Source organism: Pelophylax lessonae (genome assembly GCF_965119305.1).
Source record: "Pelophylax lessonae genome assembly, chromosome: 3".
NCBI classification, from domain to species: domain Eukaryota; kingdom Metazoa; phylum Chordata; class Amphibia; order Anura; family Ranidae; genus Pelophylax; species Pelophylax lessonae.
Window position 1 is genome coordinate 511,700,064 of NC_138770.1, and position 21,412 is coordinate 511,721,475.

At 38.8% G+C, this 21,412-nt stretch overlaps 1 protein-coding gene across 9 annotated transcripts in view; it reads right to left on the minus strand.

Moving 5' to 3' along the window:
- UTRN (utrophin) overlaps positions 1 to 21,412 on the minus strand; it is a gene marked incomplete at its 3' end in the record, with an annotated part of 1,040,500 nt that overhangs the window by 310,519 nt on the left and 708,569 nt on the right. For all 9 annotated transcript variants that reach the window (XM_082249947.1, XM_082249941.1, XM_082249943.1 and 6 more), the window contains 2 exons: positions 10,651 to 10,823; positions 4,582 to 4,738 (listed from right to left, as the gene is read on the minus strand). In XM_082249947.1, the coding sequence (XP_082106073.1) occupies positions 4,582 to 4,738; positions 10,651 to 10,823 (330 nt within the window). The remainder of the gene's footprint in view (positions 1 to 4,581; positions 4,739 to 10,650; positions 10,824 to 21,412) is intronic.

The window sequence follows — 21,412 nt, forward strand, 5'->3', positions numbered from 1 at the left end:
GTGCTGCATCAGAAAAAACTGCCGGTATACTGCAGGTACTTATTGTTGTTCAATATTTTGTATTTACAGCCTACTCAGTACTAATAAATTGCCTTGATAGAAAGGGGTTGATTTACTAAAGTCAATCTGCTAAGCACTTTAGAAAGTGCAGTTGCTCTCTGCAAGTGCAGTTGCTCCAGAACTTAGTAAATGAGGGAGAGTTCTGCTGGCTTCCATCATCCAAGCATGTGCAAGCAAAAATGCTGTTTTTTATTTTCCTTGCATATGATTGGTTGTTCTTTGTAAAGTGAAGCTTTGCCTAATTTATTTAGCTCTGGGGCAACTGCACATTCAAAAATGCAGTTTATTTACCTTTAGTAAATCAATCCTAATGTGTGATGTTAACACATCACACCAAGACAAACAGGTGTGAATGGGCTCTTAACGTGGAATTCCACTAACACATTTTCTCTTAGCAGATTTGTAATTCTGAACTTCCAATCTTATAATTTACAAATCTCTGTTACATTGTACAGCTATGAATGTCACTTTCTTATCTCCAGTTCAGTTTTATTGATTGCTCTATCATCTCTCTGCTAAATGAACAGAGGAGATGTGTCAGGTTTATTGTTTTATAGACAAGCTGAAGCTGACATTGGATTTTCAACTACTGATAAAGGAAAAACATTTGCAACCCACCTGGCTGTGCAGTGTTGCAGATGTGTGTAAATCACAAGACTGGATGAACAGGATTAAAAAAATCCTTTAGATGATAAAACAGTATATACAGTATACTGTATAAGTCTTTAAAAAAGTGTAAAGCTGCTTGACTAGACTTCTGCTTTAAAGAGGGTGTAAACAGGTTTGTACCTACAGGTAAGCCTATAATAATACAAAAAGCCTGCCTATTGCATGCTCCCACCATGGCTTGCTACACGATGCAATTTAAATTAATAAACCATATTGAACAATAAATGTATTATGAACAGAGGCAATCTCTGAAGACGTCACTTCTGACAACGAAACGTGTAAGTTTGTAACGCATGTGGTGATGCTACTCGACGAGGTTGGAACGCACGCCATCATTCGCTGCGCTCCACAGAGAACCTCATTGCTTCCGGCAGACTAGCGGGGAACCGTCTGAGCATACGAGCGGGTATTCACTACCATTTTTTGTGCCTGTATCATTATCTTCAGCCCGTGATTTGAGCAATAAAGTTACTAAAATAACGCACTATGTGGAGCCCAATCTCCTTTTTATTTTTTTTGCATAATTGGCATGGGTCCAGAGCAATCTATCCAAGAAGCAGCAGGATCGGTCTGAGTTTTCCTTTCCTATTCAAGGTGATCTTACAAGCGTGATTTGACCTTATTGCTATATAGCAAATAAGATTAACTGCATCTGGTGAGTTGGCAATTCATTCATTCCTCTGATAGCATGGGGTGCTTTATTTTATACTTTTCAACACCCACAGGGAAGAAGTTATGGTGGCTGGTCTTTCCATTTTTACTTTTTCTGAACTATATAAATCACTTTTTTATGGACACTGTGCATTGGCACATATGTATAATATATGATGCATTTTATATGTGTAATCACTGGGTATAAGATTATTATTTATTGTTATGTATTTAAGGATATAAATCTAATCACGGTCAATATTACCTATATTATAATTGTGTAGCAAGCGCTGGTGGGAGCATGCAATAGGCAAGCCTATAATAAGGCTTACCTGCAGCTACTATGAATATCTGCTAAACCTTTACGGTTTAGCAGATATTCGCACTTCATGCACTCTGAGGGGACGGTATACCCGCGCCGTCCCTTCAGAGCTCCATGCCACGGTCCGAGACTCCCGTGCGCATGCGGAGGACGCAAACCCAGAAGGAAGACCGGGTGAAGATGGAAGTGTCTGTCAGAACTGACAGCGCGTGGTGCAGGGCTTCGTTCTAAGGTAAGTATTTCATTATGTGCTAGTATGCTATGTATACTAGCACATTATGGATTTACTTTGCAGGGTTCAAAAAAAAAATCGGGCAGGGTTTACTTCTTCTTTAAGAATGTTCACCAAAAAGTTACAGAAAATAGTCCAGTGGACTAAAAAAAAAGTTAATGAAACTCCGTATATATCTCTTTAAAGTATATACACCATCAGAGCAAACACTACTTTCACAGGCAGAACGGCAAAAAAAAAAAACCTCTTAGAAAGGCTGAGCTGTGTGCTTTTAATAGATAATCCCATCCCATTCCACTTTCATTTAATACCATGATGAATAACCTTGTTAAATTACTACAAAAAAGTCTGAAATTAATAAAACTATAATATGTCCGCTCAGTACTTTTTGCCCGGAGTTTGCATTTGTTGTTTGCAAAGTAGCACACTGTATAATGAGATTTGTAATGCCCGAGACAAAAAGCAGAACAGGCTTAATCAAAATTTGGTTAACCCTTCAGAATAAAATTTCACTAGCCCTCATCAAATTCACATTGCTTTTGCTTGTGGTTCTTTCAACTTTGCAAGTCTATGTCTGGAATACAAACACAGACTTTCGACAAAAATCAATTTATAGCAGTTCTTTACTTGATGCTGAGGAAATACTACAAATTACCTTTACCCTTTGCCAAAGGGGAGCAATTCTCAAAAAGCAAAGGGTATACAGAGGTCTGCACACAATGCCTAATGAAAATCTGTTTTAATAAGATATTTTAATTCTGTTTCATATAGGTGTGAGACCATGACCACAAACTTCTCTGAATATTATTAAATAATGTTAAAAACTGCAACTCATTATTGCTCATTTTTTAGAGGGTGTTTTTAAAAAAACTCACTTATGTTAAATACCTGGTTGGTTCAAAAACAAACATTCCCCACATTCCAATTGGGTGTCTAAATAAAACAAATGTTCTAAGGACTGGTAAAAGCAAGCTATACATGGATCAAAAATCAGCTAGTATAACAGGACCGGGCAAATACCGAGTGGGGAGATTGTACAGAAGTTGATCTACCAGTCAACTTCTGTACAACTGCCCTGTCGGATTTTCCCCACTCTATCAGCTCTGTAGGCTGAAGCCTGCGACACTGATCAGTGTATTCTGACAGCGGGGAAGCCTCCCTTCTGTCACAATACAATAGCTCAGCACTGAGGATTTCCTCATCCACTTCCAATGTGTGGATGGGGGAATTGGGTCAGTTTTTTTTATTCTGGTGGAACAAAGAAAAACGGATTTATTTATGGGATACCAAACAATTGTGTGATCCACAATAAAAGAAATATAAAAGGAATATGTCTAGTAAGAAAGGGGATCGTTCTTCAGACACTTTCCTAACCCTTACTGTATTTGATAATATCAAGTTCTAACAGACTGACACTGGAATATTTTTCAACAGATAAAATGACTGAAGGTTACAAAGTGGCTTATTCTCTTGACAAATCTCCACCACTTTTGCTTTATGGTATAACATTAAAATGTTGTCATTAATAAAAAGAGTATTTTGTATTTAGTCTTGCAAAAAAATTGTGGATAATGTATTTAAAGTATCCTTTATATAACAAACACCAGTCCAACCTCCCTTTATTCCTACTTAATCTAGCCTTGAGGCAACGTTACATGCCCTTCTAACATGTGGCAAAGTCTGGGAACAGTTCTTTTAGGCACTGTAGAGGAGTGACAAGTCTGGAAGTTGCAGCTCTATTGCCTCAGTGGTGTTGATGTAGCTACGTGGAGAAAGGACATCTCCATGTGAAGAATTGGGCAAAGCCTTCAATCTTCTATTCTAATTAGAATCATAAGCCACAAACCCGCTCTTAGTAGAGAGAGGATGTCCATCACCTAAGTACACTAGCAAAAAATTGAGAACTGATGGTAGTGGGAAGTGTTACAGTATATAGGCGGTCCTAAAAACTATGTTTACCAGTGTCCTCACCTGAAGGTGGCTGCATATAACTTGTGGTCAAGACCTAAAGGAGCCTGTACTGTATGAAAAAGAAATCAGGTTTTGCCTTGCACAAAAGTGTGACTACATTGATCTTCAAATGTTTACCAATAAAAAGGATTGAAGGAAACATGCACTATTACCTAAGTAAAAAGCCGTGAAACATAAAATTATTACTGCAACTTCCTAATGTTTATGCAGTGTTTTTAGGTGGCGTTACCATTTTATGGGTGGCAAACCTGTATGGGTCCCAGTTCCTTGAGAACATACCATGGCTTCAGAAGTCATCATTTGCCTGCTTCTAGTCTCCAGCTAGCATAACATGCTACAGTAGGCACTAAAGCCTGTCAACATCCTGCATCTGCATAGGCAATGAATTAGCCATTACACAATGCATTTTAACTGCTAAGCAGTCTAATCCCCTATAAGCATAGGAAACATGCTTGCAACATATTTTTTAACCATCAGGATATTTACATACATAGTGCATAGGTATTAAAAAAATATATTTCAAGAAATAAAAAAAAAAAAAAAAAAAAAGAAATTGGATTTTGCTAGGATATGGCTGGGTATTTAAAATAAAACACTTTCCTAAATTCACTTTGCCAATTACTTCTTTAGTAAATCAGCCTCAGTGGGTATGTGAAGCCAAGCTTCTGACACTTACCTTGCAGAAGTCATACTGTTGTTGTACTGTGGGAACATCTCCACCAACAGGCATTTGCTTTTTTAGCTCTTCATTTCTGACATCTAACCAACCAATCAGTTCTTCCAAGGATTTTAGCAAGCGATTCCATTTATCAGCACTTGCCTCCAAATGGGTTCTGCAGTGACACATATCAAAGGTCAAACATTATACAGGTCTTCGCAGCTTGAAACAGGTTTACAATGACCACCAGTCTTGGAGGTCTGGAAAAGTCTGGCTTGTAAAATTCAAAGACCGTTACAGTGACCTAAACTAAAGAGCTATAATATCACAGTCTGTCTGGAGGACTCAAGAATAGAAAAGGTAGTCCAAAGAAGTTAACTTCTGTACTTCAATGGGTACAAGCGGCATACACATAGTTTAGTTTATTTTCATATCTCAAAGCTAGCAAATGGTGAAATGGAAAGGCCTCACATAAACATGTTTAATGCTGAATTTCATAAAGTCAAACATTCTACTACTGTAACTTCCAACCATGGAGGAACTAGACTGCTTTGCATGAATTGGCTAACACCGTAAATATCTGCTGGTCATGTAAATATCTTCAAATGTGTTACAAAGGGTGAAGTAGGATGTCCAGCTACAACCCACAACTGGTTACCAAGCAAACAAAAGTAGAAACTCTAGTTTACACCTGTGCACCAAGTTTCATTGAACTCTGTTTCTGCAGTTTCTCTTTCAGAAAATGTTGCATGGGAGAAACAAGGACAATTGATCATTTTGTAAAGCTATCTTAGTTCAGTAAACTGATCTCAGGATCATATAAGAAAAGGTACAATTTGAATTTATTTAGCATGATCATTTTTCCTTTTGTGTTATTTAGATAACTATACACTTTATAGTTTTTTACAAGGGAAATTTTTATTTTCTGAAGTCCAATGCACGCTAACATTTACACGGAGGTATAACGTTCTTTTAGGGCACACTGGCCATTTAGCTTACATGTGTTTAATCCCTGCATTTTTGTGCATCTGTTAGGCACTGGTGCACTGTCTAGCTCAGCTGAGTGCAGACTGTCAGAGCTTATGACAGGCCTAAATATGATAGGTCTGGATGGAGCTGAATGCTGTACTGAGTGTTACTTAAAAGAGAAATTGAAAAAAAAGAAAAAAATCATACTCACCTAGATGGCTGCAGCACCATTCCCAGCTGCAGCTGTTCACTGTCGCCTTTAGGACAAATAATCGAACGATCAAATGCCGCTGATCGCTCAGCTCTCGCCCCTCAGCCTGCAGAGAACCAGTGACTGTGAATCACCAGCTCTCTGCTCTGACCCTCCAGCGCTCAGTGGAGTGCTGGGTTGTGGAGGGGGTCGGAAACGGCTGGCTTAGACTCTCAGCAGCTTGCCACCTTCCAGTCCAGGCTTCTGGTCAAATCCCGACCATATGGTCGGGATCTTCTCGGAGCCTGGACTGGCTCTGCGACATCTGCTGACAGCGGGCTTTAGTTTGCTGTCGGTTGAAAATGGGTCACAGGTGTGAAGAACTAACTGCACTCCTGTGACTCGCAGGAGAAGTATAGCCACAAAAACTTTGGCCATTCTTCTCCTTGAAGTTTAGCGCTGTTTGCGTTCAGAGATCTATGTCCAGATAGCAGGCCCTAAACATGAGTACCACTCAGAACAGCCTCCAGCCACAGCATTTTTCAGCCTGTCAATCTTTTAGAGGCTGCAAGCAGTGGGGCTGGTAGCTGCCCCTATCATTTCCAGGGACACAAAAATTAAATGCACACAAGCTAAACTAAACCAATACTGTTCTAAAGCATAAAGACCAGTAAAAGATTCTGTGTAACACATTGATGGCAATTAAAAAAGATACATTCCTACACTAAATAGCATTAAAGCTACAGAAAGTCATAACCTATTTAGTTTTCAAAAACTGCTAGCAGAGGATAAAAATGCATTGAATGGCAGTAATGGTACACCATCTGGAATAACACAATCTATACATTATGAAAAAAAGTACATTCATGTCCATTTATAAATATCTGACTGGGGATAATGAGCAGTAACGGCTACTCTTTCCATTATTTGTGCATCACTATGTAATAATGGACACTGGTTAATGATAACGTCTAGGTGAACGTTATAAAGTACATTTTATCACACATTCAAAACTGCTCTCAGCACTTTACCTCTCAGATTGAAAGGTGTCAAGACAGCCTTTGAACACATGGATTTTTTAGGCTTTAAAAGCTTCTCACTTTATGAATGAAAAAATTATAAATATTGATCCATTAAAGAGGATATAACCAAGCTGAAAGGCCATATCTGTTGCTATTTCTGTCTGGGAACAGGAATTTCAATTTGTATTATGTAAGTTACTGCATTCTTTTTAACCATCTCTTAGCACTCCAGACTGCCAAATCAAGCAAACTCAGACTCGGTAATCACACGTGTTATGATCCAAGTGTCATTTATTTTGAAGGAGTAAATGGACAAAGGTGTTAAAAGCTTTAAAAAAAAAAATAAGAGGGATATTGGATCTAGCCTATAACACAAACGATATTTCATTTTACAGGTCTTATTTATAACCCCCAGCCTTTAAAAATGTTAGTCCTTACTACAAATCTTATTTGGTGCAGATTGGTGCAAACTAACAGGTCTTATCTCAAAGCTTATGTCCCTGAGTTATAGCCATTTCACACCACTGTGTTTCAAGTGAGGTGCAGTTTTTGGGCAGTGCATTTTAGGTGTGTCTTACACAATTGTCCTTCACTACTTCTCACTGAAGATATAAAATTTTATAGTTACGTTATAGGACATGGGGCTTAATAGCAACTTGGACAAGAGTTTAGAGTTCAATTAAATCCTTTGCCTAAAATTCAAGAAAGCTCCACAGGTATCAATTTGAGTGTAAGTTCTCCTTTTTATAAAACATGAAAAAGTGAACTTTGAAAAGCCTCCCCACTCCCTTGGTCCCTGACGCACTTAGCTGGTCCTATGCTAGTCTATTACCGTCCCTGCTAGTCACTATAATTGCCATGTGACCATCCTCACTAATGGGGATATTTGTTGAGCTTTCCTTCTTCAGTTACCTGGTCCCTATGAAAATAAGATATTCTCATTAGTCAGCATGGCAGTAAAACCAATAACGCTCTCCACTGCTTGCATTATGATGCTGCTTGTAGCCACTGACTTTTAAAAAAAATGCAAAAATGCATGAGGCCTAGTGCTGTCTTCCTTGTATCCACAGTCCTCTCAGCTATTTTCTTTCCTGTGCCACCATCCTCGATTTGGGAACCAGCGATCATTTCTTGATCACTTAGCCAGCCCCCTGGATGAAGTGTCACTGTGCATGCCTAGATTCAATGGATTGTAGGGAAATAGTCCTGAAGTCTCCTGGGATGTGACATGTATCCCAGGAAGCTGCTGGCAGGGCAGGTGGGCTGAGGGCTATGTTAATGTCACCTAGGTGAGGAAAAAGGAAACAGGAGCAAGCAAGTTTTAATTTCTAATAAGGAATTGGTAGGGTAAGTTGGCGCTGCCAATAATTAGATAAAATGTGCAGGAGAGCAGTATATCTTACATGAACTAGGTAAATATAGATAGTAAAAAGTAGTAGTGTATCTTAAAAGTGCCAATGGTATAGGTAATGGTCCTTATAAACACATAATGGTTCTGGTATTTAGGCCACATTCATGTCATAAGCAATAATTAGTAAACATTTGACACTAATAAATAATTACTGTTCGATAAATAAGATAAAAAACGTAAATTGGTAAACTGTGAACAGTGCCTAAAAGCAATAAATATAATAAAAATGATTCAATTGGTGAAAAATGTGAATCTTGAATAAATAGATAAAATTAAATTTAAAAAATTAAAGTGACTGGTGTAATAAATAATATAGACACTAGGTGGCAGTGCTAGTGTAAAATGGCAAGTATGGATATCCAAGTGAAAATTATTGATGCAATATATCGTGATAAAAAAGTGCCAGGTGATATATCAAAATCAAAAAATAAATGCGTATCAATCTCTATCCCAGAGTGGTGGAGGTATGGATTTTTTTTTTTTTTTTAAAGCCCGTAGCGTGTGGAACACACTCAAAAGACTCCACCCGGTGCATAAAAAAGTGCACACACACAAAGTGAGAACACAAAAAAGCACAGGGTGTGCGAAAACGTATGGTCTTCCCTCCGAAGAGGTAGGACTCGAAACCTCGATCCCCCGGGGCGCAAGACTCCTGACAGGGATTTAAGGTACTTGTGGTCAGTCGGCCGAAACCAAACTGACCCCGTTCTTCAGGGGGACTGCCGGAACAGCCCTCCCCAAGTACTAAGTGGAGCTCCCCCGAAGGGAGACCCCATGAGAGAGGGCGGACTAAGCCAAAAGGCCATATCCACCCCCTCCCAAGACTTAAGGCTGGGCCCGAGGACCCACGCCCTCATGTGGTGCAAATAAGAAAACAAAGGTGACAGTGCAGGTGACAAACTCCAAAGAAAAAGACAGACAAACAAAGAAGTGGGGAAGGGGAAGTGGGGAAAGTGCAATGGTGCCATGTGAGGAACCAAGGCAGGCCTTCCAGCCGGAATAAAAAATTCCTCTGGTGCAAGCCAAAAGGCCTGTCCCAAGAGGCAGGTGACCAAGGTGCCGAAAAAACTCACAGCGAGCTGCCCCTCACCAGTGAGAAATTTAAGGCACCCCTGGGCTGCCACCCCAGGGGCACTTACACTACGGGCTTTTTCTATCTCAGCCCCCAGCCAGACCGAGTGTAGCCTATCCCCACCAGCAGACATCAGAACCTGGACAGCTTAGAGAGAGCTCACCTCCCCTGGGGACAGGCCCGTTAGCCAGCCAGATCAAAACCCAGGAGAGAAAACCCTCCCCTCGCCATCCTGTTCCTCAGCCCATTACATCCAGGAGCAGTTCCACCGGGCTCACCCTCCAGACCGGCTTTCCTGCTCCCTTCAAACTGGTTAGGACAGTTCAACCCATTCAAATCAGAAGGCGGCGGGCCCCACATGCTTTCCCAGATGACCTACTCCCCATACCTCAATACTCTGAGCGCTCCGGGTTTCGGTCATACTGGTACTAGCTAAGGCCCATACCAACTGATAAGAACGGATACTACACTTGATCTTAGCCAAAAGGCCGAGAAGCATGTGCAACACAACTTTTAGTGCCGGTTCACATGTGTTTATAAGGACCACTACCTATACCATTGGCACTTTTAAGATACACTACTACTTTTTACTATCTATATTTACCTAGTTCATGTAAGATATACTGCTCTCCTGCACATTTTATCTAATTATTGGCAGCGCCAACTTACCCTACCAATTCCTTATTACCTTGATATAGTTTTACTATATTTTGGGGTAGGCTGCAGCCAACCAATACATCACATCCACTTGCGCGGAATTCCCTCCACAACAAGCTTTATTTTCTGCATCAAGGTCCACTACAAGGCCTGTGTGGTTGAAAACAATTGGCTCTCTGTAGTCTCTAATGATATCAAACAAGCACAATGCACAAGTAGCCAATTATCATGTCCTCTTTGCCTAGACTGCAAGTGATTACAAAGCAGTGTTTTTAAAAATGTAATATGTTCCTGCTTACCAGAACCTAGATATGGTGGATGCATTCATTTTTCTTTTTAAACCTAAGTACCCATTAGCCAAGAAAAAAAATAAATCTTTATATAGCCATAATTCCAGTGTCTTTGTAAGTTCCAGGGCACTAAACTAATATATAAAACAATGTTTTCAGTTTCCCTAGCTACTTTATGTGAACTACAAAATAAAGCCTTTCTATACAACAGAAATGAGGACAGTCTGAAGACTTGTAGTCCAAATCAGCATAGTTACAACTGTAGCTCCTCATAGATTTCAGGGAGGAGAGAGCGTAGCCATTCCAGAACAGGAAATGTGTTATTCGCAAGAATAACAGGTGAAAATAAAGAAAGAAAAACCTGAAAAAAGTGAAGTCATTGCAGGCTCCACATTTAAGGTTGATAAGCTGTATAACATTCTATCGTTGTTTTCAGGTTTAGAAATGCTTTCAATGAAGGATACTACTGTATTTACCTGATGTTGGCTGACTTGGCCTTCAAATCATTCCAGCGCTGATTCATATCATCTAGTCTATGCTGAAGTAATGCTGCTTCATCTGAATTTCCCAAAGCCTTCACCATCTTCTGCCTGTTGCCATCAATGCTTTTGAAAATGTCATTATGGGCATCGATTTCTGCTTGAATATCCTGAAAAACAATAGACAGACACGTTAGTATATAAACCTACAGGACACTAAAGTAATAAAAGTGTTCTGTTTTGCTAATTTACTGTATCAGCAAACGCAGACTGGCACATTTTACGAAGAACTAATATTACAATTTTGTGTATAAAACTGACGATGTCATGGACATGAAATAAAATAATTCAAATATTAGGATGAACATTATTAGGTAAGCAAATTTACTCTAAGTACAGTGAAGCCACAGCAAAAATCCTAAGTTCAGGTTGTTTTGGCACTGACCTTGGCTCAAGATATCGAAGTACAATAAATAAATAAACACTAATGCTGGCTATACACCATAAAACAATTTAACAAACATTGCTCTGTTGACAACGAGTCAATGCTGTGACCTCCTTCTTTGATAGGCAAACGCAATTGTTTTGGAAAACACATTTTGCGTTATGTTTTATATGGACCAATGCAAATACTAATGAAACATAGAAGAAAAAATGGAGTTTTATAGATAAACCACTAAGATCCCAGCTGTCACTTTGCTAGTGTGGATGAAAGTTAAAAATTGGTTATTATCCCTTTCTGTTAAAAAAAAAAAAAAAAAAATTGGCTGTTATTGGCAATTACTTCTATTTTTTTTAAATATAGTTTTACTAAACGTGTGCAATTTATTTGTACGTCTGCTTGATCCTGTATGCTAAATGTTAATTTCCAGATTTTGGTTTTAAATGCACAAATGGATTACTTTCAACTAAATGTCCAGCGCAATTTAGAAAAACTTCAAAATGACATCATGCAGATTTGTTTGACATGACTCAACAGCTGCAGCACTGATAGACAAACTAATGTTTAGCTATCAGTACAGTTTAGAGACCAATAATGTTTTTCAGCTCATGCCAAAAAAAAAAGGAGATATGATTATGTATTTTCATGCTTTCAGAGAGCGCATCGTTAAAATGCTATTTATCTGTTGAAAATCAGTCAGCTGCCCCATTTATTGAAATGTTGTTAGAGTTCTCTAGTTAGTTTATAATAATTGCGGTTCGATGTAACATAACTGATAGCAAAGTTTTTCTTTGAAGTTAGAAAGCATTTAGGGTATATTACGTTTCTTGAAGATTTCAGCAGTAGTATACATTGAACTGCATATTACATATTTCTATGTCAGTATATAGAGATAGAGTACATGTTGTCAAATTATATGTTTTTCTTCAAATGTAAGCACATTTGTGAACCAACATTTTTTATATATTTTGTTTTTTACTTACAATAGAGCAAACATTTACTCTAGGGTGTGTATGTCAGTATGTCAGTGACACAGCCTCTGCCAAACATACTAGGCTTTCTACTAAGTAAGGCTATGAGAACATGCTTACTTTTTCTATGGTCTTTGTCCAAAAGAAAATCTATATGGCTCTGTACTAATTACATAAACAAAAAGTGATTACTGGGGTACCACTTATAGCCCCCACGAAGGTTTATTGTATTCATAACAATGTAATTATAACCAATAAAATATTGCATACACCATTTGTCCCCTTACATTGAAAGTAGAACAATACGGTACACACCCTTTGCACCACTTCCAAAAAGCACACACAATCACACATACACACTGTACCCCAACCTATATGTATTAAAGCTAATGTCCTGTCCCCATGTGTTTCTTTCAGAACTCTGATTCCAGGAAAGATGCATTCAATCCCAACAGTAATCAAAAATCTATTTCAAGCTGCCAATAAACATGTCCAGAAACCAGAACAATACATATGGATCGAAACACTATGTTCAATGTGACAAAGCAATTAGTGCTACTATCTATATGTCACCCGCAGTTCAGGAGCTAATTGTGTGTCCTTTCTGTTTATCATCAGCCCACCCCATGGTGGGTGCCTTACACACAAATTAGAAAGTGTGTACTTTCAAAGTCAGTCGTTCACATGGCTTGTCTGTGCTTCCACTTGTTGGCCATCTCTGCTGGTCTCATTACTATTTCTCTTTGCCCAGAATCTGTTGGTGTTTTTGTAAATTGACCTGAATAGTAGCATATCAGTTTATAGTGGCTATTCAGAGCATAATAGTAAATGACTCAGCAGCAGTGGTTAAATAAAAGTACCAAAAAGTGTACCATCTGCTAACTGTAAGTGGGAGATATAACATTTTCAAATATATTTAATTTGTACCTTACTAAAAAGAAATATAAATAATTATAAGGATTTTATTTTTTTACCCCTGTACATAGTATTGAAAATTCATACAAAACACTGAATTTTCTTGTCCAGATAAAGCATTACTGTAACTTATTGTAAGATTGTTAATGAATTGGCAGACATCTCTTTAACAATATGTTGTGATCTCATGTGCCCATCCTCCAATACACCGCTGGAGCACTGACACCCACAGTGATACTCTGCCAATGTTATATTTGGCAGATCAGATCTAGCTAATTAAAAGTTTCCAAAAAAATAGAATCTAATATTGTTACTGTAGCAATGCTTGTTATTGCCACCTAGGGAGGTCAGATTTGGCACATTTAAAAGCATATCTAAAAACCAAAAATGTTATATATATTACAGCTTACCAATACTCAGATAGGGTGGCTGCATATATTTTCTTCTTTTAGGCCTTTTTCTCTTTATTTTTACCAAGCAATCCAGCCATGCCCTGGAGCGGCTTCAGAATAGGTAAGTATACAGATCTTTTCTTTACAGGGTTAGATAAAATAGGCTTAGAATGGGGGTGGGGGGAGTAGGTTTAGCCTTAGGGTTAGATACAATAGGCTTAGAATGGGGGTGGGGGGAGTAGGTTTAGCCTTAGGGTTAGATACAATAGGCTTAGAATGGGGGTGGGGGGGAGTAGGTTTAGCCTTAGGGTTAGATACAATAGGCTTAGAATAGGGGTGGGGGGAGCAGGTTTAGCCTTAAGGTTAGATACAATAGGCTTAGAATAGGGGTGGGGGGAGTAGGTTTAGCCTTAGTTAGATTTTGACTGATCTTCCACAATAACCCTAACTACTCTAAAAACTGACCCTTCCCCCCTCCTAACACCTATGCTTACTAACCTACCTAAGAAAGATTTGTATATATACCTGTTTCAGGCTGCTCCAGTTCAGTCACAATAACCCTAACTACTCTAAAAACTGACCTTTCCCCCCTCCTAACACCTATGCTTATTAACCTACCTAATAAAGATCTGTATACTTACCTATTTTCAGGCTGCTCCAGTTCAGTCACATGATCACGCTCCCCTATGTCAGTCAGTGTAGCTGCAGGGGAGAGGAGAGAGTGTCAACGGATGGGCTATTGAAGACTATGGGTGGTGTCACTGCTTCAGGCTGTGGAATATTTTCTCCCCTGCAGCTGCCACTGGCAAACACAGCCTGCCAGAGCAGACTGAAAAAAGGTCAAAAAGCATAGGTGTTAGGGGAGGCAGTTATAAGAGTAGTTAGAATTAAGCTGGAATTCCACTTTAAATGTGGTAAAATGTATTCTCAAACTTGTAAAATAAAAAAAAAATAAAAAACAACATTTTTCTTATAAATAGTAAGGCAATGTATACATGAATAAAAATACATTTCCTCATACCATGAATACCAAATACTCTTAAAATTCTGTAAAATAAATCTGTCACAACGCCTGACAAAAAAAGTGAAACTGATAAATACCACATGGCTAAATAATTGTGCTATTCACTGTGTCAATGAAATTTCCATATCAGATTTATTTTCTCTTCTTTGAAGTGGAGCATGAAATCCCCATCTGACTTAACTTCTACTACTCTGCTAAATACTAGTTCCATCAATCTACCACTCTTTAGACACATTTCCAGGCAGTGGGCTAATCTAATGGTGACATCAAAGCATTGCTGGCAAATTTCAGCATTTAATATATGTAAACTGCGTAATTCCTGGGTATTAGAAACGTTGCATTTTTCACATATTGCTCTCTCTTGCTTCGAAATGTTCACTTAGAGAACATTTAAAGACAAAAAGAAAAATGACAATCAAAGCTAACCTAAGCTTAACTATACGCGTTGAGGTAAGCAAGGATGCGGCAGAGTGCCAAACTGCGGATCAAGCTGAAGTGCAGGGTGGTAAAAACAATCTCCCTCTGTACAGTCAGCCCACATATCTGCAACTTTCTGCTGTGCTAGAAATGCTACAGGATAAGCACCTTGCTTTGAAAGAATAGATCGGAAAGTGAAAATCACCCAGGCTTCACCCTACTTAAACTTTTCATAGCTTCAGGTCATTGGAATGTATGTGGGGCATGAATCAGTATAAAGTCTCCAACATATCCACTCGCCAGTTCCCAGAAAAAGTTCAATTTCATTTCAGCAACTGACATTATTGAGGTCAAATGGTCAGCATAACTGCTGGACAACTTTCAATTTCACAAGAAGGTTTGCAGCGTGTCTGTTAGAATCTATTTTGCGGTACAGTAATACAAACATATTGAGGTTTACTTACCACCCCGGGAGAGTGCAAAATCGGGTGCCAATCTGCTTCTAACTCCAGCTTCTTCAATTAAGCTTTGACAACAAAGCCTGGAAGCTGATTGGTTTCTATGCACAGCTACCCCAGACTTTGTACTGTACAGTTTTAGTATATCAACCCCTATGTGATTTACAGTATACGTTCATCTGAGCTCGCTGTGCACTGTTTTCTCACCTGTCAAGATACACTATATTGTCAAAAGTATTGGGACGCCTGCCTTTACACACACACATGAACTTTAATGGCATCCTAGTCTTAGTCCACAGGGTTCAATATCGAGTTGGCCCACCCTTTGCAGCTATAACAGCTTCAACTCTTCGGGGAAGGTACCCCTTTCAGCAGGGCTTGAAAACATATATAAGCTGAAATGTTGAAAGATTGTAAGATACAATGATAGTATAATTAGGAAGCTGCATAGTCTATATGTAATTTTTTTTTTTTTTTCTATTTTTTTTTTTTTTTTTGGTGAGTTGTCTACGCAATTTTAAATGTTTAGTGGACATGTATGATATGTATTTCTTTTGTTGTTTAACTTAAATATGTTCTCAATAAAAAAAAGTATCTGATTTAAAAAAAGAAAACCATTTGAATAGACTAGAATTGAACTGGACCTTTTAATGTTTATTCCAAAGTAATTACAGCACAAGCATTACTAGCAGCTGGTTTGACAGAAGCAAGCACAGTCTAGGGTTAGCACTGGCAAGTAGACTACCTCTATGACAAAATATAATTCCTGCCCTGACCTAACCTGGCCATTTCTGTCAATAACACTTCACTAAACAAAATCAGACTTCGACCCCTACAGCCTTGATGGATGATACCAGACCCCTACACCCTTGTCAGATGATACCAGACCCCTACAGCCTTGACGGATGATACCAGACCCCTACAGCCTTGACGGATGATACCAGACCCCTACAGCCTTGTCGGATGATACCAGACCCCTACAGCCTTGACAGATGACACCAGAAGTCCCAAAAGACATTAGCTGTACTCTTGAGTGTCTGTGGGGTAAAACTCCACCCTGTATAAATCTGCCCTCCAAAAATAATAACAATATTTTTCTCTTATAACATATTTAATGTAATAGTGTAAAACTTGAGTTCCAGCATTTGTTTGTCATTAAGTATTTGCATGATTTTATTTGGGGTACAATTTGGGGGCAAAAAGGATGAAGCAAGCCACTCAGACTTTAACAATACATTGACGGTAGGAAAGAGACACACAGACATCACCTTCAGCTAAAGATCCAGGAGAATCATTACACTGATAAACATCATAAGAAGGATGTGATAACGGCACATACCTAACTGATGAAGTAAGCCAAGCAAATGTAAGAAATTTTGTTTTAGCATGAGTTAGAAAAACAGAGCTCTATAATGTAGTGATTAATTGAGCTTACAGTAATCCATACACTACTGCATTGAAGTTCCTGGAGTAGTTATTTCCAACTATGACGGGCAACACTTTGTCATTTGCCCACAAGTGCTATGCTAAATGTGATCCTACCATTAGAAACAGTATAGCCCTTTAAATGCTTGTTCACAGCATAAATATCATTAGGTGTGTGCAGTAAAGGTAACTAACTTTAAAAAGGCCACTTCCATAGTTTGTTATCCAGAGCCTCATGCAGTAATGTACCACTTTTACAGCAGGCACACCAGATCAGGCAGTTATTTGTGTGCAATGATTTCCAAAAAACAACAATTTCTCTCCTGCGCTTAAATGGTATGCGGGAAGGTGAATCTTCTAGGCGGTTTTATGACACAAATGAAGTGGTCATGCTGCCCCCCTCAGGACCAAGGGTATCCAAAAGGCACTACAAGAAAACAACAAGAGAAGGGCGCACCAACCTTGTGCATTACCACTTAAAAGTTTATTAAAATCAAAGAAGGGTCGTGTACAATATACTCACAAACGTAGCATCTGAACAAGCATATAGGAAATGGGCACAGCTCGCTTCCAGGACACTTCTCTACTGCTGGATAGCATGATGGCGTCCTCAAAACCTGATGTTTTTGGCTCTGAGGAAGAGGGTCCTCCCTCGAAACGCATAAGCCACATCAGGTTCTGAGGACGCCATCACGCTATCCAGCAATAGAGAAGTGTCCTGGAAGCGAGTGGTGCCCATTTCCTATATGCTTGTTCATATGCTACGTTTGTGAGTATATTGTACGCTACCCTTCTTTGATTTTAATAAACTTTTAAGTGGTAATGCACAAGGTCGGTGCGCCCTTCTCTTGTTGTTTTCTTGTAGTTATTTGTCTGCATCAGATATACTGTATATGAAGATTGCGTATAGGAACTAGTCCGGTGCTAAATATAAGTAAGTAAATATACCCCTATTTTAAATAATAGCAAAACCAGACAAGCCATTAGACCTTGACAAGTGTATTGAGTACAAACTACAAATATAAAGCTGTGCTCTGCTGGTCCAACTTTTTCCTTTTAAATTTTTATCCCTGCGATCTCATATACAACATGGCAAAGTAACTTATCAACAAAAACTGCAATAATATACTGTATTATGTACTAATCCAACATATAAATACAGCTTTATTAACTGGACAAATAGCAAAGCACGGTGACCAATCAAAATTCATCATTCAATGATCTGAATACTGTAAAATACAAGTCTTTACTGTACAGGTTGTCGTTTAAAAAAAGGTAAAAAAAAAAAAAAAAAGGTTAAAACCACTGCCAACTCTTGCATACCCATTGTTTAGTTTTCAATGCAGGAAGTGAGGTGGAAATTACTCTAGTGGAGACTTAAGCTGGTCATAGAACCACAGGCTGTGGGAATTGGGAATGTTTTACAGCAGAAAGTAAAAAAAAATAGTTTTTTTTTTTTTTATTTTTTTTTTTCCAGAATTGTCGCTCTTTTTTGTTTATAGCACAAAAAATAAAAATCACAGAGGTGATAAAATACCACTAAAATAAAGCTATATTTGTGGGAAAAAAAAGGAGATCAATTTTATTTGGGTACAGCATCGCAGGACCGCGCAACTGTCAGTTAAAGTAACGCAGTGCCATATCTTAAAAAATGGCCTGGTCAATAAGGAGGTAAATCCTTCCGGTCCAGAAGTGGTTAATAAATGTGGCCCATTAAATGTGACAATAGACATTACACTGAAAAAGTCCAGTTTAAAGGTCCTGATATGAAGTCCTTTCAGTAAAATGCTTTTGTTTTCTGCTGGTAAATATTTTAGGTCATGCTGGTCAAAGCGATCAGATACAAGAGAGGAAATAACAACTTACATTATTTTGTCATTCACAAAAAAAAAAGAGATTGCATTGATTGCACATGAGTATGCTACAAATGAGGTTTAAATAGACATTTATTGCATTTTAATGTTTTGGCTATAGTACGCACATTTATAGGACAGCACAAAAAGACACTAATGTGACATCATTCAGGCAAAGGCAGTAAGCTACAGAGACACATATCCACATTCACAAACAGAATTTTTATCGGGTAATGTAGTATAGGAAATAATGTTTATAATCCAAACAATTGCCATCATGTCTCATTTGTCAAAGCCAATTTTCAAACTTACTGTAAAACAAAATAATCCAAAATATTTTCCATTCCAGAAAGTAAAAATAAAAACAGATTTCCACATTTTGTAAATGCACATTTTAGTATCCGAATGAACAGTTGGATGAATAGTGAATGAACACAAAGAATGAAATGTTGCCATGTATTTATTGAACACACCATGTAAACATTCACAATGCAGGTGGAAAAAGTATGTGAACCCCTAGACTAATGACATCTCCAAGAGCTAATTGGAGTGAGATGGCAGCCAACTAGAGACCAACTGGAGTCCAATCAATGAGATGAGAACGGAGGTGTTGGTTACAGCTGCCCTGCCCTATAAAAAACACACACCAGTTCTGGGTTTGCTTTTCACAAGAAGCATTGCTTGATGTGAATGATGCCTCGCACAAAAGAGCTCTCAGAAGACCTACTATTAAGAATTGTTGACTTGCATAAAGCTGGAAAGGGTTATAAAAGTATCTCCAAAAGCCTTGCTGTTCATCAGTCCACGGTAAGACAAATTGTCTATAAATGGAGAAAGTTCAGCACTGCTGCTACTCTCCCTAGGAGTGGCCGTCCTGTAAAGATGACTGCAAGAGCACAGTGCAGACTGCTCAATGAGGTGAAGAAGAATCCTAGAGTGTCAGCTAAAGACTTACAAAAGTCACTGGCAAATGCTAACATCCCTGTTAGCGAATCTACAATACGTAAACACTAAACAACAATGGATTTCATGGGAGGATACCACAGAGGAAGACACTGCTGTTCAAACAAAACATTGCTGCACGTTTACAGTTTGCACAAGAGCACCTGGATGTTCCACAGCAGTACTGGCAAAATATTCTGTAGACAGATGAAACCAAAGTTGAGTTGTTTGGAAGAAACACACAACACTATGTGTGGCGAAAAAGAGGCACAGCACACCAACATCAGAACCTCATCCCAACTGTGAAGTATGGTGGTGGGGGCATCATGGTTTGGGGCTGCTTTGCTGCGTCAGGGCCTGGATGGATTGCTATCATTGAGGGAAAAATGAATTCCCAAGTTTATCAAGACATTTTGCAGGAGAACTTAAGGCCATCTGTCTACCAGCTGAAGCTCAACAGAAGATGGGTGTTGCAACAGGACAATGACCCAAAGCATAGAAGTAAATCAAAAACAGAATGGCTTAAACAGAAGAAAATACACCTTCTGAAGTGGCCCAGTCAGAGTCCTGACCTCAACCCGATTGAAATGCTGTGGCATGACCTCAAGAAAGCGATTCACACCAGACATCCTAAGAATATTGCTGAACTGAAACAGAGGAATGGTCAAGAATTACTCCTGACCGTTGTCCACATCTCATCTGCAACTACAGGAAACGTTTGGTTGAAGTTATTGCTGCCAAAGGAGGTTCAACCAATTATTAAATCCAAGGATTCGCATACTTTTTCCACCTGCACTGTGAATGTTTACATGGTGTGTTCAATAAAAACATGGCAACATTTCATTCTTTGTGTGTTATTAGTTTAAGCAGACTGTGATTGTCTATTGTTGTGACTTAGATGATGATCAGTTTACATTTTATGACCAATTTGTGCAGAAATCCATATCATTCCAAAGGGTTCACATACTTTTTCTTGCAGCTGTATATATATATCAGTCAACTGTTAGCTGCAAATAGTCCACCCAGCACTGAAACGTGCTTATCACCCAATTACGGGTGATAAAAATTATGAAAGGGAATATGAAGAAACTAGAGCAAGATGCACTTTATAGGCACCGGTAAAACAATTTCATAAATTTTATTGTTTAAATATACCAAAATTTACAATGTATACAAAAATACATATCATCAATATTAAAATCAAAGACAGGTTAATTGAAATTACCATACCCAGACCATGTGTGTCTGACCCTGGTGGGTGGAGATGGAAGATCTGATTGAAGCTGATTGGACCAAAGTCCGAGCTCTACATGTTTCGTGACATAACGCTTCTTCAGGAGTTATTCCATCCCCACCCACCAGGGTCTGACACGCATGGTCTGGTTATGGTAATTTCAATTATCAATTTCAATGAATACAAAAATACATAGATAAAAAGTAATATTCAGAGCTGAACGTTAAGAGCCCATTCACACTAGCACGACTTGTGAGGCGACTTGTGTAGCCCCAGGTCGCTTGACATAACAAAAGCAATGTTAATCAATCAGTGCCATCTTAATTGGCACTACTGAAGTCGCTCAGACTTCAGAAAAGGGTCCTGTACTACTTTGAGGCGACCTGTGATCCGACTGTCCCATATACTTCAATGGGAGTCGCCTCCTTATCTTAATTGACACGACTTGTTATCAGACTTTCCAGGAAGAAGAAAGAGATTAGCCAGGCATTCCCCACAGACAAAGTCACCTGTCTCTTCAAAGTAGTGCACAAGTCTCTTCCAAGTCTCTTCCAAGTCTCTAAACAAGTCTCTTCAAGTCACGGGGGGACTTTCTGGTCGTGGTAGTGTGAACCGGCTCTAAACTTAAAAACTAAATGCGGACTAGCAGTTGGACACTCAAGGGCAATCACATAAAACCTCCTGTA